Raw genomic sequence first — 25,506 nt, forward strand, 5'->3', positions numbered from 1 at the left:
TTACAATAATAGTTCAGGAAGTTTGCAACATTGCCATGATTTTGCTTTTGTAAGCTGACACCATTTTGGCTGCAGGCGAATAGATCTTCTGAAGTTCATGCAGTCTTCAGACAAAACATTTCACAAAGCTGCAACAACACAGATTTCATGAAAACAGTGACAGTGTGTCTTTTTTAGAGAACACTGCGTAGACCTACAAAGATGTCTCCTGCTGCGTTAATGTTCCGAGGCAAGATACAAAACAAACATCCCAACCTTTACCACAGTAAAAGTCAGAATTATCTGACACAGACCTACTGTTCAACAGTGAGACAACACTGCCAAATCAAAAAACAAAATAAAATGGTAAGGTCTCTTCAAAACTCTTCATCACAGACTTGGGAAGTTTGGTAGTTACTCCTCATTGAGATTCATAAGCATGAGCTTTGTAATCAGTTGCAATGCAATCAAGACACTATTCAGAGAAACAAACAAACTGTGTATTTCTTTATTGTATAAACCAGTGGATTGCGACCCCTGAGGTATTAATTACATTATATTAAAGACCCAGCAATAGCGTCAGATGCAGCTGATTAATTTTATAATACCAGGTTAAACTTTCAGCACTGACATACATAAAAAAAAAACTTAAAAGTAAAGAAATAAATAAACACAATAGATAAATAAAGAATATTGGGTCTATTGGTGTGTGCGCGCCATTGCATGCAAGAGTTCTCTATTTATAACCACCTCAGAGGATATTGGGGGTCACGAGTTACTGGCATTGTTATTTTGGGAGTCGCAGACTGAAATGTTTGGGATCCCCTGGTCTAAACCACCCCCAGATTATATCATACTACCGAAAGAATTTGTAACAAAACATTTTGTTCTCAGTAGCACTCGCTGTATGTTTAATGTAGATGTCAACAGGTTTATTATCTAAATTAGGCTTTTTTAGATGTACTGACGTTAAAATACAGAGATTACACAACCCCTTTATGTGCTGCACTTTCTGAAATAAAGGTACAAAGACGTACAAAGGCTGTCACTGCTGAAATTTCCCTTTAAAAAGGTCACATATACCTTTATTTCAGAGTATGTGAAGCAACACAGCAAAGAACAGATCTCCTGATCATACATTGTGCATTTGCTATTTTTTATTAGAACTAATAAAAAAACACATACAAGAGTGGTGATATCTGGACTAACAGCACAAACAGCATGATATTGCTTCAAATGAGTTCAGCATTTCCTGCTTCAGATAGCACAGTTAAATAAAAGTCAGATTACCATGTACATTACCTGGGGTACACAGAATTTTAATGTGCTTTCATAAAAACTGACCTGACTGTAGATTTCTAGCACTCAGACCTTGATTAGTTTGTGTACATGCATTTGGCTAGGCTTGAAGCAAACCTTTGCAAATATTATATCATGCCATATAATAATCTGAGTATTATTTTACATTTTAGCAGTCAGGTTGTGCTTTCAGACAGCTGGTTAAATAAAACAGCAAAAAGGTCTGAAAAATTTTCAGATTCAAATGATTAACCATTCACTCATGCACTACATATTTAGGCAGCAATTTCTCATGCTCAAAAAAATAAAAGGTGGATGAGGTGGATAAGGCTTTGTGCAATCCACTATAGAAAAGAAAAGTAACAAATGTTTTTGCTGCTGTTGTTATTGTTTCTCTGGGATTAGGCAGTGTCCATGATTGTGCAGTTTGTAAAGGACTGAGGTGTAAAATATGTTGCTCCACACAACAGTAAAGTGTATTTATATTGCACATTTATCATGTATGGCCATACACCCAAAGTGCTTTACAATTATGAGGGTGGTCTCTTCACACTACCACCAGTGTGCAGCATCTATCTTGATCACAGGTGCAGTTACTGGAGGGCTGCAGCTCTGCACAGTTTAGTTCCCACTCTGCTTCAACACACTCACCTGTAGGTTTTTAAACAGAACTGAGGGATTCAGTTAGTTGATCAGGTGTGTTTAATTATGATCGGAACTAAACTGCAGAGCTGCGACCCTCCAGAATCTGCATTTGACACCTGTGACAAATCCAGGGGACAGGACGGTGGTGCCAGTGCTCTCATAACACACCAGTGCAGGTAGAGGTAAGAGACGGTCATAGAGCCAATTTGGTGGATGGGGATGGGGAGTTAAATTTGTAGCCTAATCAAAAGGTTGCAGGTTCAATTCACAGTCCCGGCAGGAATTGAAAATGGAAGGGAGTGGATGAACTGCACTCTCTCCATCTTTGATACCCAGCTGAGGTGCCCTTGAGCTGAGGTACCCTAACCACTAATTGCTCCCTGGGTGCCCACTGCCCATTACAGCTGCCCACTGCTCAGTGTGTGTGTGTGCGCGTGTGCTCTCACTTGAATGGGTCAAAAGCAGAAGACTAATTTTGGGCATGGGTAATCAAACTTGACAATACTCACTTCACCTTCACTTCTCTGTTCTGTTTGTTGAGAATAATCCTGTATTTTTGGGGTATGTTTGTGGGCTGTTTGCTGTATCACTTGAAAAGCCTGAGTGAGGAAACCTGTCCTTTAGGGTTAGATTTGTACAGCACATGCTGTAAAATAATAGGATGATTTGATGTTCTTTCCTGTGTGTTTTTGCTTTTGATTTCACCTGTCTTCCTGTAATAAGCTGACAGTGCTGCTGTAAATAGCTGTCTATTCATACTTTCAGCATTCAAGGCAGTGGCAGAGCACTTCATAGCCCCAGTCAACCATAGCACTTAATTTAATCAATCCTATTATCAAACAAGGTTTATTCTTACAGACGATTTATGTACAGTTTAGATGAGGGGTTTGGTTTGCTTAGATATATGGATCATGAAAAATTGCAGAGGAAACATGTGGATCAAAAAGCGTCTTCTGTGTTTTTGAAAGTGCATTTGTAGTGCGACACTGACATTCTGTCATGAATAATACAAGCAAACAAGTAGAGTGATACCAATAGGCAAAATTGAGAACTGGAGCTAACTATAAATAATATTCACTATATGCTATTCACTATATCTGCGCAGGGACTATTAATTAGTATTTGTTCGCCTTGGAATTATGAGGTTATGTCTGCGTTTTAAATGATTCTGAGCTATTGAGCTTCAAAGATTTTGCATGCCATATAGCAAACAATATGTCTGTAACAGTTCTCTTTCATACATCAACATGACAGAGACCCTAAATGTACTCTAGTTGTACATTATCTAAAAACAAAACAAAACAGGACAAATGCAGATTGAACCTTCTAATTCTAAAGTCATTTTCCACTAGAAATTTTAAGGTTCTGTCTGGCTGATAATTCATTGAAGCAGTACTTTTTAAGAAATACAATCCCAGAAATAGTAAGTGGTGTTGTTACAATATGTTGATGCTTGAGAAAGAAATTTTTTGCTTTTTATAATAATGATTTAATGTTTTAGGATTTTTTTCTTGTTCAAATTAAGCATACAAGGCTGTGCTAAATATTTTGTTCGGTGCAGATAGTTATTTTATGTAATAAATATGGTTATATTTATTCAATTTTATGCTTTATATAAATTATTAAATTATATTTATTCAATTAAATGTTCTATTAAATCTGCCCTTCAAGGATTGATTTCAAAGACTTTAAAATAAAACAGACAATGAGCTAATGAGTTGTTTAACAAAGTTTAATAAACACTGAAAATGTTTCACTGACTATATTTACACAAATAAAAATATTTCACAATTGATATGTTACATTTTTAATAACTGTTTCTTTTTCAACAGTGTAAAAATGAACATTTCTTCTTAATATCAAAAATGTTTATAAATCATCACATTTTACACATCTTTTCAGGTGTCTTCTCCTCGTGCTTGCATTTGAAATGCTCATTGGTTCACAGAAAGAACCAAATAGAGCCAAGCTAGAGTTCGACCTTGTACATAAAATCTTTTTTTTTTTTTTTTATAAAAAATCCTAAAACCAAAACTTGTATGCAAAACATCCCATAATGTAGATAAGTTGTCATTTAATAAAAATATGTGAATAAAGTGAATATGTGATGATTTGCTGTGGTAAATTTTCCTCAAAAAGTCCTCATGACATATAATTATAAGAGTAAGAAATTAAATTTCTCCCCATGTTTATTGCTATTAAAAAGGAGAACATTTTCTTTATTTCTTGTTCTTTCTCTTGCTGGAACAAAACAACATTCATTCTGTAACCTTTAGAGCCGTGAGAGCTTACTGAAGAATGAAAAACTCGCAAAACAGAGAAATGAGAATTACACCTACAACTTTTATTTATTGTTATTATTATTATTATTATTTTATTATTTATTATTATTTCTTTGCAGTTTCAATAATAAGTTTAAGGCATTCCAAATGGTTTTCGTTCTCTGTTTGAGGGTAATTAATCTTTAATACAGAATCAGCTAATGAATTTGTCTGTACATTTTTTTGTCTTCCATTTTCCTAATGAATTCATTTGTTCATTTGGTGGTTGTTTGGCACACTATTTCGATATCTTTCTCTCTCTTGCTGTCTCTTTCCAATTCTTCTTTTCCCTCCTATTTTCCCTGTTCTTTAAACTCATTTTCTCTTTCACCATCTGTCTTTTTAAAACCCCTTTTGGTCTGTCAAATCATTATTCACACCCACACGTCGGCCAGCTGCTGCACAATATCTCCGAATTTAATCAGGCTCTTAAAAGGATCTTCTGGGTTTACTCTTGCAAGAGGTGAACAAAAACAATAGGTCCCTGAGTGACAGAGCTTCGTTCTTCTTTCTAATCCTCTCAGCTAACACCACTCAACACACTAAAAAGTGCAGCTACTACACTTTGGAAGCCTGAAAAGGCAAGGGAATTGTGGTAAAGTGGTGTCAATGAGTGAAAAAGAGAGTAAATGAGAAAGAAAATGGAGTGGAAGAAAAAAAAAAGAGATAAGCAAGGTCAGATTATGAAGTCTGTCTGTCAAGTTGCATAAACTGTTAAAGAAGAAAAGGATGAAGAAAAACAAGGTGGGAACATGAGTTGCATGGTGTGGTTTTATGTTTTATTATGTTTCAATCCACCTATTTCTATGTACATTTTGGAATATTGCATTAAAAATTAATATGCACAATGAATATGCATGGTATTATTGGACATTCTAAAATTATTGTCATCAAGTTCAATATTATTACCACCAGAATTGTCTTGAGCAGCTGCACTCCCTAACCTCCCAATTTAAAGCAAATTCTATTTTTCTTTTTGATATTTGTTGCCAGTTTCCAATTTTGTACTTTTTGACTCATTGAATGAAAACAGTGCTTTATTTGCAAATGTTTTATGTGGTATTCCAGTTTTGCGAATAAGTCTGATTGGCATCTTTGGATGGAAACATAGCTGTTTCTTGGTATATTGATTGTCAGTCCTTAAGTTTTTAAGCTCTTGGCTCTCTCGGTTCTTGCTCATCAGTAATAAGAATGTGTAGGGTGTTAGTTGTTCTTGTCTCATTTAGGTCTCCTGGTGTGGTTCCTAAGATTGAAGTCATACAATCTTTCATTTTTAGCCTAGCTGATTTACAATCTTCAAAAACAACTCAAAACCTTTCATATGTTTATAAATGGAAAAATGCACATTTTTATTTATTTATTTATTTAATCAGGAAAATTTATTTGATATTTCCTTCTGTAATATTTTGGACTTTTATTTATTTATTTTATTTAATACTTTAAGCAATATTTAAATAATAGTTCAAAGCTGTTTTTCACTACATTCATTATTATTATTTTTCACTTATAATGTTCTGGAGATCATTTTTCTTTTTTTTCAGTTAACAGCAAAAACATTGAAGATTTAGGACCAAACTAAATTATAAATTTATGCATAGGATGTATCTGACTCCTCTTCAATTGAGCAAAATAAACACCTTATATACTCCAATGTATCATCCAGGTGTCACAGATGTAAAACTTATTCAGAATCAATTGTGCATGTTTTTTGTGAATGCAAAAAGCTACAAATTTTCTGGAAAACAGTACAAGACTTTACAGTCAAAGCTTTGCAAACTCCATTGGACAACACACTAACACTATATCTTTTTGGTACAGAACGGAACAAGACACTTGAACCTACTTCTATAAAGAGACTCGGCATTATTTTCTATTTAGCAAAAAACAAAAACAAAAAAAAAGCATTTTGCTCAACTGGAACCAGCAAAGACAACATTTGAACTGTTTATACATCTCTTGAATGAAACAATTCTCTTGGAACAATATGCATACTACTTAAGAAACAAAAAGGATGTCTTTCAAAAAATATGTATGCCTCTAATTAACCTTTGACTTGTGATTTTTTTTGTATTCTGTTTGTATTTTTATTTATTTATTTATTTATTTATTTATTTATTTATTTATTTATTTATGACTTTTGCTGCTATACTTGTGTCTACTGGTATCCTTGTCTTTGCCCTTTTTTTTGTTTTTGTTAGTGTTTATTAAAAAACAACAAGCAATGATTTTAAAAAAAGAATGAAAATTTTAAGACCAAATTTGAGGACTAGCTGTTGCATATAAATCAATGAACTGAACTGAAGTACTTATATGACCTTTATCCTAGTTTCAACACAGTAGGATGTAATATTTGCTTTGGGATATTTCCTTCACTGACACTTAGTTCTCATGATGTATTTATATAAGAATGAGAAGTGACACATGTCCCCATGTTAATTATGATTAAGATGAGCAGAGCTTTTGGAGATGTTATTCTTTTTGCTATAAAACAAAACCATTTTATCTGTAATCTTTATAAAGCCTTGAGAGCTTGAGGTATGAACAATCAGCAGTTTTGATCTTAAAACTACAAGGGGTTATTTTTCTTACCCTTAAAAATGTGTATGTGTGTGTGTTCACATAGCCATCATCCCATTCTACTAAAGCAATAATTTCAACATTTAAAAAAGTAAATCTATTTTTTATCTATCGGTAAATTCTGACTGAAGAGGCCCAAACAGCTGATGTCAGTACAAATAGTTGTAAAAGATTTGGGAAAGGGTCTTTCATGAATAATTTTTCATGTTTCTCCTGCAGGCTGGCCTTTTGGCAGTTTGGTGTGTAAGCTGAGTGGGATGGTGCAAGGAATATCAGTATCTGCATCAGTATTTACACTAGTAGCCATTGCTGTGGACAGGTGAGCCAAATATTAGTGTGCTCAAGACATTTTATTTCAATAAATCTCAAGAGTCAATACCACCCACATAATCACTGTATTTGCATTACTGTTAACATGTTTTGGGTCAGTAAGTTTTTTCTGTAAGATGTCTGTTGTGCTACAATTATTAATTATATTATTATTCTTTAAATAAGCCATTCTTTTTAAATATAATTTTAGGGTATAGATCAGGGGTGCCCAAATTTTTTCATATAAAGGGCCAAAAAGCAAACTTGAGTGAGGGGTGTGGGCTGAATATATACCAAACCGTATACATTACATTTTCCATGGGTCATTTTCTAATTTATTCTGTAATATTTAAAATTAACTAGAAAACACTGCTTTAAATCATATTGACTAATGCAGTATTATTTTAATCATTGTATAATGAACGTATTATAGTAAAACATAAACAATCCCATTTATAACAGGTTCAATGCTGAATATACACTAGTCAAGCTTACTTTGATTCACTCACAGATGTCTTGTGCAGTTTGCTGACAGTATACATTTTAAAAATCCGAATCATTTACAGTGTCTAATTGACCATTTAATTTAAATTAGCTTTTTTTTGTAGCTCAGCAATAAAACAAAGAAACAAAAGTTTATAATAAATTTCGCCCCAACCACCATCATTCTGTCTCTCTTTTCAGATGGGATGGCCAAATCAAAGGTTACCAGCGGGCCCTACTTTGGGCATCTCTGGTATAGATATTTTAAATTAAGATACTGTATGTAGGGTCATGAAATGCATTTTAAATATTTTACTTTTCTTTAAGGTTATTTTAAAACTTGTTCTTTTTTACAAAATTAAAGGTCAAAGTTAAAAAATGTAAAGTTCCAATTGTCAGTTTTACTGAATTGTGTTACCTATGGCTGAAACTGAAGAACATGTCCACTAATATGATTGTTAGGTTCAGATATTCATGCCCACAATTTTGTGGCTTTCCCAGATTGTTTGGACCCCTATACGTGTTTACAACATTATTGGCTTGTGGTGTATTCTGAACACATTTACAATATGAATGCACAGTGAGAAACTCAAAACACAGAACCTATTCTTATGTCTTGATACCGATTACTCCTGACACTGATTGACACAGTCCTTAAAAGACAATGTCATCATTTACTCTCACTTCACTTGTTCAAAAACTTTATGAGTTTCTTTCTTCTGTTGAACACAAAATAAGCTATTTTGAAAAATGCTGGTAGCTGGCAGCTGTTGACATCGATACAATTTTCTTCACTGCTACAGTATAGAAGTCAGTGGGCGCCAGTAACCTTTATTCTTCAAAATACCTTCTTTTGTGTTCTACAGAAGAAAGAAACTCATAGGCCGCATTTACACTGCAGATCTGGACAGTCATTTCTAGTTAATTCGCCACTGTATACGATTTTTTAATGACCCGCTTACATCATCTTTTAAAAGTTACTCCTATCTGATTGTCTGTATTTACACTGCACCCAATGACAAGGCAAAATGACCAGGAAAAAAAGAGCAGGCGCTGACTGACAGCTGATAATAAAAAAGTGGATCCAATTCATATCAGATAAATTTCCACATATGAACAAGGCGTCATATTTACACAAACCTGATTTGTTTAAATCGGAATCCAAGTGATTTTGTCCTGCACATATTTGAAGTCTAATTTATTAGGCCCCATTAATTTTTTGTATTTTAACTGAGAGATTTTTAAAAAACTTTTCTAAACATAATAGTTTTAATAACTCATTTCTAATAACTGATTTATTTCATCTTTGCCATGATGACAGTAAATAATATTTGACTAGATATTTCTCAAGACATTTCCATACAGCTTTAAGGAACATTTAAAAGCTAGGTTCATTAGGTTAAGTAAGATTAAGTTAGTCTGACTCCAATATATAATAATTTAGGATTTAGATTAATCTAATTCAAGCTGATTATCTTATATGTTGTGATTAGGTCTAATTTTGATTGATTAACCTAATTAATCCTTATTTTTAGTTAATGGTTCATTGTTGACCCAAAGTCGCTTCGAGTCAGTATACTGGCCAGTTTCATCTGCTCACGGACACATCCTCGCCAGTTCTGATTCTTAGAAGATAAGCTAATTTCCTTTAAGTAATAATAGGCCACCCCATGCTTGCTCATACTTAAAGAAAGTTTGATTTAGCCCCTAGATTATATATTAAGTCAGTGATTGTCAGAAATCAACAGTTCTCTAATGCTGTGCCTATGCTCCATCCATTGAGCCTGAATGTATGACTAATCCTGGTCGTAGGCTGCGGAAACATCAGCCAAAACAATCTAGATTTAAATGATTTCAGGAGATAGTAGAGTTAAACATGAATTTTACATTTATTTGTCAGGCAAATACGTATATTCCATTCCAGTTCACATAATTAAACAAAATAAGCCAATCAAGATTGTACAACATCAATTACTCACAGATACATTTAAGAGTTAGAGATGAATACCTGACCATGTAGAAATACATTGAAGCATATTAGTCCTGATGCAGAGCTCAGACACTTACAAACTGCAATGAGGTATCCTGTCTACAGGATCCCACAGACACTTCTGCACCTGCACTTTGCCTAAATACTCAAACCATCATAAATTCAAGACAATAAAAGCTTCACCAAGACTCTTGCCTGGTCGTGAGTTGATGTGAAGACTATTTTCTCAGGAGTGAAGCATCTGGCAAAGATCTTATCAAAATCAAAACCCAAATTAACTAATATAAGAGAGATTGTAAAATATTACATTGAAATTATGACCACTTTACCAATCACACAGAGACATTTAAAATGATACCAAACATGAATATAAAGCCACAAGATACACCATATTAAAAACTTAAACATTCTGTGTGGAATGTGAGTGAGCTGCTCTGGTAGAGAAGGTAAAGTCCAGGGCAAAGAGGGGGCTCAGGATGCATGATTGAGACAACCTGAACAACTGGTTTTCTAGCTGATCTTCTTCTCATAATCGAAAGTTTATTGTTTCAGTGCCTGACCATTCTCACGGTCTTGTCTCGTGTGGAGTTCCATAACAGTTTCCAGGGTTTAATATTATGGAGAGACATAGCCATCCTTACACTATTCAAGATTAAATTGCATGTTTGAACTGTCTTAACTCAAAAAAAACTTGCGGTGAGATGGCTTGAAATACATCAGTGTAATTTTATTTTATTTTATTTTTATTTTATTTGTTTGCGTCTAGGTGTACACCAGTTAAATATTTTTCTAAGTATAATCTATAATCTAAGCCCTGTTTGTGAAACTGGGCCTAGGAGTTTGTTTTATAGCGTGACGTGCTGGCTTTATGAAGAAATTGTAAAATGAAAAATAATCTTAATTGAATCAGAAGACTAAAGGTTTTTTTTTTATTGCCAAATCCTTCAGTCTAATGAGTTTTGCATAACTCACAAGAATTGATTGTAAAATGTAAAGAACAGATAAAGATTTAATAAAACTCATGCCTGTCATTAAAAATAAACTACTGCCTTGCATTTCAAATCTTTAAAATTTTTTGGAGGTGCAATTAACATTTACAGACAGAATAAGATCTGAGTAATTAATCTTATTTACCATTTTGAACCTCAGCAGTGTCATAGTTGTTATTGACAGACATCTGATTATTCAGTGGGGACTCACAGTTTATTTTTAATGACAGAGTGATAACTATCTTCTCAGTTTGTTGTAATAAAACATCTTCCTTCAAATGCTTATTTTCTGTCTCTGACTCAATCTTCTCGGCTCTGTTTTCTGTCATCCATCTTTTTTCTGTTCTCCATTTCTCTTGTTTTCTATTAATATGTCAGATTCCGCTGCATTGTCTATCCCTTCAAACAGAAGCTCACCATCTCCACCTCCACCCTCATCATCATCATCATCTGGGTTCTGGCCATCTCCATCATGTGTCCGTCAGGTGTAATGCTACAGGTCACCAAAGAGCACAGAGTCTCCATCCTGCTAAGCGATGGCAACACTACGCAACCCTTCTACTGGTGTCGTGAAAACTGGCCCAACCAAGAGATGCGCAAGATCTACACCACGGTACTCTTCGCTAACATTTATTTGGCACCTCTAACCCTCATTGTCATAATGTACGCCCGGATTGGAATCACACTCTTCAAAACATCCATGCCGGCCCCAGTGAGCCAAGTTGGCACCTCAGGCACCGGTTCTGGCTCGGGGAAACAGTGCAGATATGAAAGTCGCCAACTGGTGTCCCGGAAGAAGAAGCGGGTGATTAAAATGTTGCTGGTGGTCGCCCTGCTCTTCATCCTGTCTTGGCTGCCATTGTGGGCACTCATGATGCTGAGCGACTATGCGAGTTTGAGCGAGCGCCAGCATCGGGTCATTAATATCTATTTTTATCCTCTGGCCCACTGGCTGGCATTCTGTAATAGCAGCGTCAATCCTATAATATATGGCTTTTTCAATGAGAACTTTCGCAAAGGTTTCAAGGCAGCCTTTAAGCTGCAGCTCTGCTCAGGGCATTCAGGCAATAGGAGGACTTACTCGCACCGACTGCAGGGCAATGCTGTTTTACCAGCCAATTTACCACTAACCAAGCAAACAGCACTGGAGGCTGGAGCTCCCAGACCAGGACAAGGACTCATCCAGGGGCTGGTGTCTGTGAGCAATGGGAAGGGTTTGGGTGAAAGAAGCCAGTCTTCAGGGAAAGAGAACATGAAAGAACAGGATCTGATCATGGAAGATCTGGAGAAGGTATGTGTGTATGCCTGTGTGCATGTGCGCATGTGCGCGTGTGTGTGTGTGTGTGTGTGTGTGTGTGTGTGTGCGCGTGTGTGTGCGTGTGTGTGTGCGTGTGTGTGCGCGTGTGTGTGTGCACGTGTGTGCGCGCGTGTGTGTGCGTTTTATTTACACCAGGTCACTTTATTTACACCAGGTCACTTCATGCGTTTTTCTTTTTTTTAGATGAGAAAGCTATCTGAATCAAGATATGTGCAGTTGTAAATACCCTCCGACACACATTTGAGATATAAATCCAATCGCTCAGACCACTTCAGGAGATGGTTTCTAGACCAAACTAAACATGTCTAAATGCATCTGGTTATTAAACCACACATTTAAATTTTACTCCTCCTGTTTTTGTTTTGTTTTATTCTTCACCATGAAATTCTGAAATTAAATTGTTAAATAATATCAGATGGTGGAATTAACAACAGAGATACCACCAGTATCTTCTGTGAAAAGAGAAGAATAAAAATACAGGGCGATTCAAAAAGAATACCACAACTTTCGCATTTAGTTTTTTGTTAAGTACTCATCACATTGATTAATTACTCAATTTTCCATTATGTTTCTTTGATTAAATGCAGATTTTCAAAGTTGTGGTATTCTTTCTGAATCACCCTGTATAGTGCTGCGTTCGTTTACGATGGCATGTTGTTGTTTTTATTTTCGGGAGAGTGTGTTATACACAAAAAAAATCGGTTAAATTTGAATGATGTCTTGCACATATCTATATGACAAAAATAGATGTTTCTTTTAGCCTATACTAAAAGTAATCACAGAGTCTGCCTTGTGCACTTGTAATGATGCTTTACAGCAAGGGTCACCAATCTCGTTTCTGGAGGTCCGGTGCCCTGCAGGGTTTAGCTACAACTTACCTCAACACACCTGCCTGGGTGTTTCAAATATACTGAGTAAGACCTTGATTAGCTTGTTCAGGTGTTTGATTAGGGTTGGAGCTAAAATGTGCAGGACACCGGCTCTCTAGGAACAAGTTTGGTAATCCCTGCTTTACAGCATGCACATAAAATAATTTGAATGCCAAACAACATATATACAGCTGGTCAGAATGATTAGCCCCCCTGTTCATTTTTTTTTCCCTTAATTTCTATTTAATGAAGGGAAAAAAAATTTCAACACATTTCTAAATATGATAGTTGTAATAACTAATTTCTAAAAGCTAATTAATTTTTATTTTCGCCATGATGACAGTACATAATATTTTACTAAATATTATTATAGGCATTTCTATACAGCTTAAAGTGACATTTAAAGGCTTAACTAGGTTAATTAGGTTAACTAGGCAGATTAGGGCAATTAGGCAAGTCATTGTGTAATGATGGTTTGTTCTGTAGATTATACAAAAATATATACCTTAAAGGGGTAAATAATTTTGGACTTAAAATGTTTATTAAAAATATAAAACTTTCCTTGCTCTGTTAAACATCATTTGGGAAATATAAAAAAAATAAAATAAATAAATAAATAAAATGGGGGCTAATAATTCTGACGTAAACTGTAGTTTACTTTTCTGTAAATAGTAATATTATTTATTAGAAAATGCTGTGTATCTGTTGCTTTTTGTTGACTTAACCTAGTTAAATTTGCATATAGGGTGGGATCTGAAAATTGGAATCATGGAGCAGAGACACATTCATGTGGTCTAGTGTAAATGGAACCATTTTCAGAAATCACCTGATCAGATCAGAAAAAAGGATGAATTTAACAGGTGTTAAAAGGCCCTTTGTGACGTATGAAGACAAATTTGTATTATGACATGGGTATGATATACTGTAGGTATTAGAAGGTGAAGATTGGTTATGAGGACATTGCCCCATTTTTGAAAAAGCTTATAAATCATACTTTTTTTTTTTTTTTTTTTTTTTTGATAAAGTACATTTCAGCTGTTGGTGTAGGCTTGGTGAAGGATCATAGAAAATATAGTTTGTAAAGTGTTAAAAAAATAAAAATTCCACCTATGGAATGTCAATAAAATTACACTATTCACAAAAATAAACTGGGCACAGTGGTTAGCACTGTCAATTCACAGCAAGAAGGTCTCTGGTTTGAGTCCTAACTGGGTCAGCTGGCATTTCTTTGTGGAGTTTGCATGTTCTCCCTGTGTTGGCGTGGCTTTGCTCTGGGTGCTCCAGTTTTCCCTCACAGCCCATAGACATGCAGTATCAGTGAACTGAATAAACTAAATTGTCCATAGTGTATGAGTGTGAATGAGTGTGTCTGAATACTTCCCAGTACTGGGTTGCAGCTGGAAGGTCATCCGCTGTGTAAAACATATGCTGTATAAGTTGGTGGTTCATTCTGCTGTGGTAACCCTTTATGAGCAAAGAGACTAAGCCCTAAATGAATTAACAAAAATAAACCCATGTGTGTGTGGGTCTGTGGAGAGTTCTGTGTGCATAATATTATAGAGTAATTTTTTCTTATTTCAAATTGCAATATATCAAAAAACAATATTGCAATAAGAAATGTTTCTGACCACCAAATTAGCATAATAAATTATAACGCATTGATAGGAATCATTGATATTAATCAAATGTATTGATGCTACTGTAAGAATATTGATACTTATTCTAGATTGTATTGATACTTATATCTGCACACCTGTGTGTAATGGTTGTTTATGCATTTACAGTAAAATGCCCTTTTTATATGCGTGTACAGTAAACTAGTACAGGTAGTAGTTGCTAAAAACCAACACAGATCAATTTGTTTCTGTTATTGCATGTAAACAATTGTTTGGAAATATTTACTGTTTGAGGAAAATCCATTTCATTTGTTAGCATTGTCATTAACAGATCTGACATACTATTTATCCATCTAATATCTATTCCTCTATTCATCCATCCCTTCCTTTCAGTGAGTTAAACCTGCATCCTTGACATCGTTAGTGCTGTGCTCTGCTGTGTAAGCAACAGGAAAGCAAAAAGAATGAACAGATGGTTCAATTAAATAATGAGAAATGGATCTGACAAAATGGCATTATTCAACAGGATCTGTGCATGACTTCATACTGAAATTCCACACCATTAAAGTGTGTTTGCAGATAGTGTAGTAACAAACATAATTATAGCTAAGGCAATTGTACAGATGTTCTTTTCTAAATTGTCACGTTTCTTATTTCATCATTTGGTATCAGCAGATTTTTCTGATAGGCCTTGCTTTGTCCATTTTTATAACAGAAGGTTTCAGTCTTGCTGCGAAGAGAACATTCAGGCTGTTATAAATGCAATAAATGTGACCATTGTTTGTCTGTTTTTCTCTGCAGGTGATGTACGATCTATAGTTGCCTAATGATGGAGTCCATTCAAAGATACTCTGCACTCAGATGACTTGGTGCTCATGAAAGGCTGATTTTTCTCTTCTCTTTGACTGCGGTACTGCTGAGAGGACACCATGAGTTCATCTTTCATCTCCTGTCTTCTCTTTCATCATATAGGCAAGGATGTGCTCTGCTTTTCTTTCTCATGAAATTTAAGACAATAATCGAGCCAGACAGGCAGTCTCAGCTGGAAGGGTTAAAATCCAGACATCGTGTGCCACAAACACAAAAAGGCTATTTTGTGGACTTGGTTTTGACCTAATAAGATGAGAAATGAAATGCCATCTCACTGGATCCCAAATTAAGCCCAGTGTCATTCTCGGATGTTTGAGCTGATTGCATTCGCCCTGTTTAACCTGAGGAATACACCCCGAGGTTCATGTAAAATTACACTTAATGTCAAGGCCACAACTCAAATGGATGTTCCCAAGGAAAAGGCCATGAGTCTGAACCACATTTCAAACAGACTGAAGTGCCTGAATGGGAGAGGCTTGCAGAGGGAACTCTGCATCTTTCATTTTAATGGTAAAATGATGCCATTTTATTAAAATGGCCTGCTCAATTTCCCTCTTCTATCCTAGCTGTAAAATGACTAGCATTTCTTTTTTAGACTGCCTGCTCAACAGGTTCACTTATTAACCAACACTGAATGATTGCCAGCTAAAAAGCTCGCTGGTCTTTTGCTGGTGTGTTTACAGGGTGAATGTAGCAGGTCCTGGTCTGTTGCTATTTAAATGAGAAGCATCATGACTTCGAATCTGAATTAGCATAAAATAGTTTGCAGTGTAACAGGAAGGGCATTTTGCCAGTGAGTTTCACAAACACTCAACAGTTTGTGCCCTGACATGAGGGACAGTGCCTGAGGACCTTTTCAGACTCATGCATTCATTGTAAAAGAGTCGCCGAACAAGAGCTCTGCCTTAAAATGAGGGCGTCAGCGATCGAGCTATCGAACGCTTGTGTATGGGGAGTGAGCCAAGAAACACCTCCACATGAGCAAAACGGCAAGTGTCCAAACCATCACAGGTCATTGCCACTGACATTTATGTCTGTCATTTTGGTGAACCTGGAATCTGGTATTTGTATGACCTCATTTCTAAAAGAAATTTGGTTGTCTCTTTTTGTATTGTAAACCTGGCAAAGTGCACACTTTATTGCTGCTATATAACTTTGTTTTCTATGATGCTTTGAAACACTTTTCATTTTTGTAAAATATCCTCTTGGCATCTTACTATGCTTGCAATGCTGTATATAAAATCAAGATTCAAAAGTATGTACCAATGGAGGTTGGTCTGGAAATGTGGTTTGACTAAAAACCCTGTATGTGTTGTCTCTGAATGGTTTCCTGACAGCAAAACATACATCTAATGAATGTTACTGTATATTACAGCTGCACCTGTTAAACATTACATTGTTTAATGCTAAAATTACAAGGACAAATTATACCATCACAATTGTTATATAATGTGCATCACTGAGACAAAAGCAGGACCTTGTTGAAATGTGCAGCTGGTTAATGGACACAATGAAAAACAAGGTGTCAAAATACTCGTCAAACACATGTTTGGAGAGGATTTTTTGGATGTTGGCACTGTTGATTTCTCCACTGGAATATGCATCTCAATGAGGCAGACAGGGAAATGTAACCTGTATTCTGTGCAGTTTTTTGAGATACCGCTGCGAACACAGAAGATGGGAAAATTATACAGAAAGAAAAACAAAATTATATGAAAATAGCACCTTCTCCTTTTCTGTTTCAAAGTTCCTAAATGTCTTGCATAACAGCCGGTGGTGCAGTCACACAGTGTTCTGCACTGAAATTATTCAGCCTTACTCTTTTTTTTTTTTCACAACCTGGAAAACATCAGATGAGTGAGTTGATGACAAGTATGTGATATATTTATAGATAATTCCCATGCCAGTCATATCATCAAGGACTTCAAAAGTCTGTCTCCACACATTACCGTGAAATGTAACACACAATATGCCAGAATAATTTCTAAACAAAAGTCATCACCACAACTCTCATTAGATACACCGATTGCCATAGCAACAAGCAGTGTCATGCGATGTATGTTTGGGATTGTGCAGTAGCCTGCAAAAAAATAGCTTTTTTCTATAAATCTAATGTAAATCTTTGATAGACAGTTCATTAAAGAGCCCCTATTATAGGTTTTTATATAAGTCCTCCCCTATAAGTCCTCCCATGTGGTGCGTAACACAGCTCTAAGTGAATGAAAACATCTGAAAGTGTTTAAGTCTGAAAGTTTAAAACTATAGATTCTATAACAAAATGGTCAATTTAGAGTTGAATAAATAAATCGAGTTGGGTTCAGATCTTTTGCATGATCGCATCGACGTTGATACAGTACATCACCAATTATGAAGTGCTAGATCGAGTAAAACGTGAATGCACCTTTCCCTTCATGACATGAGGATGCCAATCACTGACAAATGGAGATTCGACTCTGTGGAATAAAAGAGTTCATTTTCACAACAATACCATAGTGTAGCCAACCTGTGTTTGTTCCTGTAATTTTTCTGAGGATTAATACAATAATTTACGCTGCAGCACTGGATTTGCCGGCCATTTGCTATTAAAGGAAGGATTAGCAGAGACTTTTATTCATGGGACTTTGTCAGTAACTGTTACAGTTTATATGGACCAGTTTCTTCTTCCTCTGATCGTAACATGTAAGTGTGATTAAAATTATTGCCTCGTTTTCTGTAGTTTGCAATATACATACTTAACCCTCGCATTGTGTTGCCATATGGCAACATGATATCTATGTTCATTTCACTGCCACTGTTTCTTTAAGACTAATGTTCTAAATTTTTTGTTGGAAAGAGAAGACTGTAGTGGAGCCAATGATATGACAAGCTGTGTTTTTCTGTGGTGTGATTTCTGACAGACTGGCGTTTATTCTCAGTAATTGCTGAATGCAAATGAAAACATCAATAAAAAACAAAGGATCAAATTATGTCAGATCCACAAAAAAAATCTGAGACATCACCTCTAGTAAGTTATAATGACATATTCACAACTCAATTTTTTTTTTATCAAATAAGGTTTTTTTGTAAATCAATTAAATGTGTGTGCTGCCAAATGTTAACACTGTGCAATAGTGGAACATGCAATACTGCAATAGGTTCGCTGGCTAGCAAAGTGTACAATTAACAACATGAAAGCTAGTAATGTAATGTTGATTAGTCATGTGTTAATGGCATTTGCATTATGGATAAAATCATTTTAATGGCAATACTACTTTTGAATAGATTTGAGCACAGGGAACAGTGTATTAGTGAGGACCACCATGTTCTATAGTAAGTGAAAGAAGAAAAGGACAGAACTGGCTCTTCCTGCAGATGAAAATGAGGATGAGATGGGTTTTAGTGATATGAGAATGATGCAGATTGGGCATTTGATAAGATCAGTGATGGAGACAGTTCAAGTAAGTAACATTGTTAGCTAGAAGCTAAATTATTCTGATGCATCTGGATATATTAGACTTGTTATTGATTTACTTTATTCACTGGAGAAAATATTTATATTTACTGTTGTATACATGATAATACAATATTATGATTGTTTTCAATAATGTTCAACAACAACAAAAAAGAATGGAATAAATGAAAGCTGTTTAAATATCAGTTGTTGGAAAGTATGTATAAGATGTCATTTATAAGTTAAATCTTATTTAAATCTTTTAATACTGCAACACCAATGAAATCATTTCAAGCAAATAAATTATTAAATATAAGGAAAATTCTAAATTTGAAATGTTTAAGTTAGATCCACTGTTGGACATTGTTTCCATATGGCAACATATCTTAAAGTAAAGTTTTTATTTATTTATTTATTTATTTATTTATTTATTTATTTATTTATTTATTTATTTATTTTACAGCACTTCAAGTTAAACCATTCTAAGAGAAGAAAAACAGTCAAATATTTTTTAAATTTAGATTTATCATAATATGTGCAGTATTTGTGTGTTGTAACTTGTAATCGCTCCGCGTGGCATGTAATCACTTATCGTTAAACCTTCATGATGCTATTTCAACAAGTAGTTGAACTTTTGCCACTGTGTGAATTAATACTGAATGTGTGTCAGTTTTACTTGGGGTTAGTATTAAGAGCAGAGTAACATGCTGATGTTTAACTACATTGCGTTCATGCATTCCTGCATTTCTCTCTGTCTCCCGCTAAACCCAGTTGACTAATCACAAAAGACTCAGAAGCAGATCATATTAGCCTAAAACAAAGGAGCAGTTTGGAATTATTATAAGACAATGAAAGTGTTTTTTGACAATGATGCATATCAGCCTGTTGTTGGAGACCCCCAAAACGAAAATATGAGCTTTTATAATGCATAATAGGGGCTCTTTAAAAGCAGAAGCTATGTACAGGCAAGTAGATGGACACTGATGTGCATTTTCATCCATTAAGCCACTTTAAGTCATCTTCACGTTAAACATTTCAAACTGTCCTTATGTGGATCTTGTACAATCTTTTTACAGACTTGAGTATTCATGTTAGAAGATATGATAAATGACGAGGATCATGCCAGATTCTGCACTTTATCTAATTGGTTGTTTTATATTTTGTGGCTTAGTTTCTTTCTTATCAATTGCTTTTAATAAGGATTAATCCCTTTTTGAAATTCTAGCACATTTATAATAAACAATCAAATGTATGATATATGTATACATGGGTGGATACATACCAAACACGTATTGAATCGCATTTGTCTGCATTCTAACATTGCTACAACACTTTTGTCAGAATATCAGTGAGACATCCGGTGTTTGCACTGACACCAAATGCAGCACAGCACCTCTAAGACAACAAATCTGCACAATATTGTGATTATAGTTTAACAGCCATGACCTCTGACCTACAACCACTTCTATTTCTTCTGTAGTGAATTGGAAATATTTCTGTTTCCTGTACTGTAGCTTACTTTCATTTACCAAGGGGCAAAGATCATGTATGTAAGATGACTTCTTGAACAAGAAAAATTGGAATCGTAACCTTCATTTGTAAGGTCTGTTGTTGTTTTGTTCTGGTTTATAACACACTGGTTTTGAGGAACAGGCTTTGGGAAGAGTAGGAATTTCTATTTGACACATTCTGAAATTTATTTTAAGATATATCAGAAGATGTGTACATTTACAGGCCAGATAATGAATTCAGGTGGCTAAGGTGTGATAATCTCTTTATGATGATGATGTTGTTCAAGTGTAAATTCTGTGATGTACGGTAATAATCCCTGTTCAAGCGCATCAGAACGGTGTTTGTGTTTACATGGAATGTCAGATCTCTAAATCTGCATGATGTCATATTCACAGATTTTCTGAGAATACTTGTTTTTGTTATTGTTAAACAGATGCCCACCTTTGTGGGACAGTTTGTGTGTGCAAATCTCTTATCAGAGAATTTAGAGTAAACTGTTTTAAGAAATAATCGATTTGTATTTTCTCCATCTTTCAAGATTTGTATGACATTGTGCAACATTACAATCTCTGTTGTAAAAATATAGAACTGTTGGTATAGACTACATGATGTGACCGTTAAGTTATTGCCTCAGTAGAGCATATATTACCTAAAACTAATAAATAAAGCATTCTGTATTGTTAATTGTGTCTAAAAAAATGAAACGTGTGGTGTGTTTTTGGACATGTTTTACATTTAGTGTGTTTGTAACATGTGTTTTTATTATTTACACACATCCTTTTTTTTGCAGGGTCAAAGATTTAAATATTTTTTTGGGATGAACTTTATTGTCATTGTCATTCATTGTCATCAAGTCAAAGTGAGCTTTATTGTCTTTCCGCTACATGTGCGGACATCCAGAGGGATGAAATGTCATGTCTTGCAGGACAACGGTGCTACATAAATTAAATAAAAACAACTATAGACATAAGAGATATTTAAAAAACTATGCATAACTAACATATACTATAAGATACTTAACTATACACATAAGACAATCTATACAAGTACTTTAACATGAGACTGAAAAATGTTGTGCAGGATATTGTGCAAAGGTATTGTGCTAAAGAGGTTTATTATTGAGCAGAAGTTATTTAAGGTCGAAATAAGAAGTGTTGTTTTCATTGGTGGCGCAGTGGGTAGTGCTGTCGCCTCACAGCAAGAAGGTTGCGGGGTCGCTGGTTCGAGCCTAAGGTCAGTTGGCGGTTCAACAGACATACTGTGAAAATTTCCTTGCTCTGTTAAACATAATTTGGAAAATATTTAAAAAAGAAAAGAAAATACAAAGGTGGGCTAATAATTCTGACTTCAATTGTATTTTCTTGGTCTACATACTTCAGTTTCCTTACCTGACTTTGTTTTTTATGAAGAATGATGAAGAACCGTTGAACCATTCGCTGAATAAAATGTTCTACTCTGTGGACAAAAAAGGTTTACATTAGGAAAAAAAATTTTTTTTAAACAACTTATTGAACGATTCTTTATGGAACCAAAAGGGCATCTCTTCAACTGAGGCATAACCATAAACAAGAAAAAACATTTTCAAATATTTGTAGTGTATCTGATTATAAAAGGGCATATGTGCATATAATATGTAGTTCACTGTTCTTCAAATGTTTGTATTAAGTGCTTATATCAACGATTTCATTATGCAAAGCTGTCCTTTAAATATGTAAAACGTGTGTTTTGTTTCTCATCCAATTAAAGTAATGCTCAAAGGAACCATTAGGATAGATAAGAACAGAATGGAATGGTTGGGGGTTTTAACTTTAGCCAATTGAATTGGTAGGGCTGAGTAGACTATAAAATATCAATCTATAAAAAAACAATAATTTTTTCATAGAGTTTTCTTGACAAAATTGCTTGAATTTCCTTCACTCCAAGAAACACAACACCCCTGAGAAAGCAATATGCCTCCAACAGCTACCATTGATTGTGAAACCGATTCTTGGTTGGCATTCAGTTCAAAATCACATCTTAATCTGACTCTTAAAAAATGTTTCGACTTCAAAGTGCATCTATCTTTTGGACTCTTGTTTTGGCTTAAATTCCCTATAAACATTTATTTCTGCTAATAGAGATAAAGCAGAACACTGTTTGACAAAAAAGGGCTTGTTTTTCCTGTCACCCTAATCTGAGTGATGACATTTGCTTAGAAAGATTGAGTGATTTGACTGTCATGTTGTAGAGAAGAAGAGGTAAATTATCTCTTAAAGGGATAGTCCTCAAATCAAAATTATTTCATTTACTCATCCTCCACTGGTTCCAAACCTGTTTTAGTTGACTTTTGAACAAAAAAGTAGATATTTTAAAAACATTGGTAGCCGCTCACTCAATCACTTTCCTTCAGATTTTTCCCTGCTTTACCAGGGGTGACCACAGTAGACTAAACTACTAAACAATTATAAACCAATTACTTTGGCAATTGTTTTATACAGCAGATGCCATTCCAGCCTCAACCACACACGCACGCACGCACGCACGCACGCACGCACACACACACACACACACACCCAATTACACATTACGGCCAATTTTGTTTATCCAATTAACCTATTTTACATGTCTTCAATAACTTCTGGATGCAGACTTGGATTTGCAAGCTGAGACTGCATATCTCAGACTTGCAACATCAGACACAATGCACTCAGTGGAGCTAATGACCTCACTGTGAGGACTATGGTTAGGTGTGAGCATAAAAAAGCATTGTATGTAGCTCATTTTGCAAGTCTGCATCCAGACCCATGTCTTTGGACTGTGGGGGAAAACCCGGAGCACCCGGAGAAAACCCATGCGAAAACATGGAGAACATGCAAACTCTACACAGAAATGCCTCCTGGACACCGGGATTTGAACCAACAAACTTGCTGTTAGGTGACAGTGCTAACCACTTAGCGACCACGCTGTCTTTTTTGCTTTTAACAGAGGAAAAAAATCTCAAAAATGTTTGTAACCACTTTAGGTTGATTAAATGTTAAGTAAACTTTGATTTTTCGATGAACTGGCCCATTAAGCCTTCCCATGACAATGCTGTACGTAAAACAAAATGAGGGTTGGCACTTCACCATCTATTACAAGAGCTTCCTGGGGGAGGACAAATCTCCCATTATTAGATTATCTCTAAAACTCTTTAGATAAGCGAGAGAGATGCTGGTTGTCCATTAGAGGATTACTGTAAGTGCTACTAATTAGACAGAAAGAAAGCGATGGAGACTTGATCTGCTGATTCGTAAAGAAGAAATTTTGCTGCTCTGTTTTTGTCTCTCATTATTACTAGTCTCTCAGAATTAATAAAATCGTACCTGATGGATGTGGTATGCTGACAGGATTTCTTTAGCTTGAAATGCATTTTAAGAAATGACTGTTAATGCAAAATTGACCTAAATTGGAAACCATATCATAGGAAGTAAAGCAGCTTGTAATTGAGTTCACATTGCATTTTCACTGTCACACATAACAAAATGAATATAATTAACATTCTCATTTGAATGCCGAAAACATCTTTTATGAACCTCTTAAAAATACCATGTTTTTATTATTAATTATTTATTTTATTTATTTATTTTTTTTTTAATTCCAAAACTGTCCTATGGTGTGACTCTCTCAAGCAATGTTCAAAAAATTGGAGCTTTTAAAAAAAGAACATTGTAAAATCATTAATAAATACCTCAGGCCTAATTTATATGTGGCTATTTTAGTAAATAGTGATCATTTTTTATCCACATATTTGTAAAAACATGGGATCTTTATTTGGTCACTAAAGTTGCCAGAGCCTTCACTTCTCTAAGTAAACTCTAGAACAGAGGTGTGCTTTACCAGGGAGCCTATGTTGATTAAACAACTCACAAATATGCTTAAAAATATTTGTGAAGATGTAACTTATACCTGTTACTGTGTGCTATTATCATGGGGTTGACATACTTTTTTTGCTCTCCAGCCACTGTTGCTAGTAGTTTTCCAGGCCTTCGATTAGTTTTACTTGCCACTCTGATTTTTGACTAGCCACAATTTTGTTGTTTGGAGGATATATTTTTTTAAGCCTAAATTTGACTTTGGCTTGCTAAAATTATTTATTTAAAACCCCTCTGACCACTTATATTGTCATATCAAGGTATCCACAGGGTCTTAAAAAGTCTTAAAATGTCTTAAATTTTAAAAACTAAATTTTAGGCCTTAAAGAGTCTTAAATTGACTGAAATATTGTGTTGCATGTCTTAAATCATTTTAAACTGGTCTTAATTTTCCTCTATCCAAGTAAAGCTACAGACATCCGGTATTGGGCTGACATCCATCAGATCACCACCAATCCATCTTCATAAAATCAGTGGGAAATCAATTACACACTTCCTCATGATAATAACAGAGCAATTTATTCCTTTACATTATCTTATATTCATACAAAAATTATTTACAGAAGTAAGAGTAGATATATTTTTAAATAGACATGAAACAAGGTTTTATAACAGAAATTCATTAGGTTCAATCAAATAAAGTTATTAATCAATTTGGACCAAAAGCCAACAAATATATAATTTGAATTATTTATGTACATGCCTCCACAATAAATATACTTTTAACAATGTTAAACTTGTCATTCATTCATTCATTTTCTTTTTGGCTCAGTCCTCTTCTTAATCTGGGGTTGCCACAGCGGAATGAACCGCCAACTTATGTTTTAACTGGAGCAACCTCCTTGCTGTGAGACAATTGTGCCACCCACTGTGCCACCGTGCTGCCCTAAACTTGTCATAAAAAAAAAAATTATATATATATATAGATAGATAGATAGATAGATAGATAGATAGATAGATAGATAGATAGATAGATAGATAGATAGATAGATAGATAGATAGATAGATAGATAGATAGATAGATAGATAGATAGATAGATAGATATGAGCAATATCACACGAGTAGCAGTGTGATATGGCTGTATATCAGCACTGGTGGGAGATTAATTAGACATTTGAATTGGATCAAAAGTTTTATTTTGATCCACTTCAAATGTGGAATAACCTCTTTAATAACATTTCATAATTAATACAATTAATGTTGTGCAGGGGTGTATAAGATTAACTGTGAATATACTTTAAATATTTTTTTTTTAAATTAACTATTTGTTTTATTATTTTCAATAAAATGATTAACAACAGCAATAACAATAGCAATAAATGTACAAGTACAAAAAAAATCATAAAAAAAAATACTAAAATACAATTCACAAAACTCTTTAAAGCAAATGCACATTTTATATGGTTAT

At 34.7% G+C, this 25,506-nt stretch overlaps 1 protein-coding gene across 9 annotated transcripts in view; it reads left to right on the forward strand.

Annotated features, from left to right (window-relative positions):
* Positions 1-18,541, forward strand: part of LOC561565 (neuropeptide FF receptor 2) — an 80,315-nt gene extending 61,774 nt beyond the window's left edge. For 2 of the 9 annotated variants that reach the window (XM_087253644.1, XM_087253645.1), the window contains exons 3-6: positions 7,041-7,140; positions 7,815-7,866; positions 11,002-11,883; positions 15,197-18,541. In XM_087253644.1, the coding sequence (XP_087109770.1) occupies positions 7,041-7,140; positions 7,815-7,866; positions 11,002-11,883; positions 15,197-15,214 (1,052 nt within the window). In that variant the 3' untranslated portion in view covers positions 15,215-18,541. Of the gene's footprint in view, positions 1-7,040; positions 7,141-7,814; positions 7,867-10,970; positions 11,954-12,045; positions 13,617-15,196 lie in introns of those variants that run through there. The other 7 variants (XM_087253646.1, XM_087253647.1, XM_087253648.1 and 4 more) reach the window with 4 other exon arrangements.
* Positions 18,542-25,506: the final 6,965 nt, after the last annotated feature.

Source organism: Danio rerio, chromosome 5 (genome assembly GCF_052040795.2).
Source record: "Danio rerio strain M-AB ecotype USA chromosome 5, GRCz13ab, whole genome shotgun sequence".
Lineage (NCBI taxonomy): Eukaryota > Metazoa > Chordata > Actinopteri > Cypriniformes > Danionidae > Danio > Danio rerio.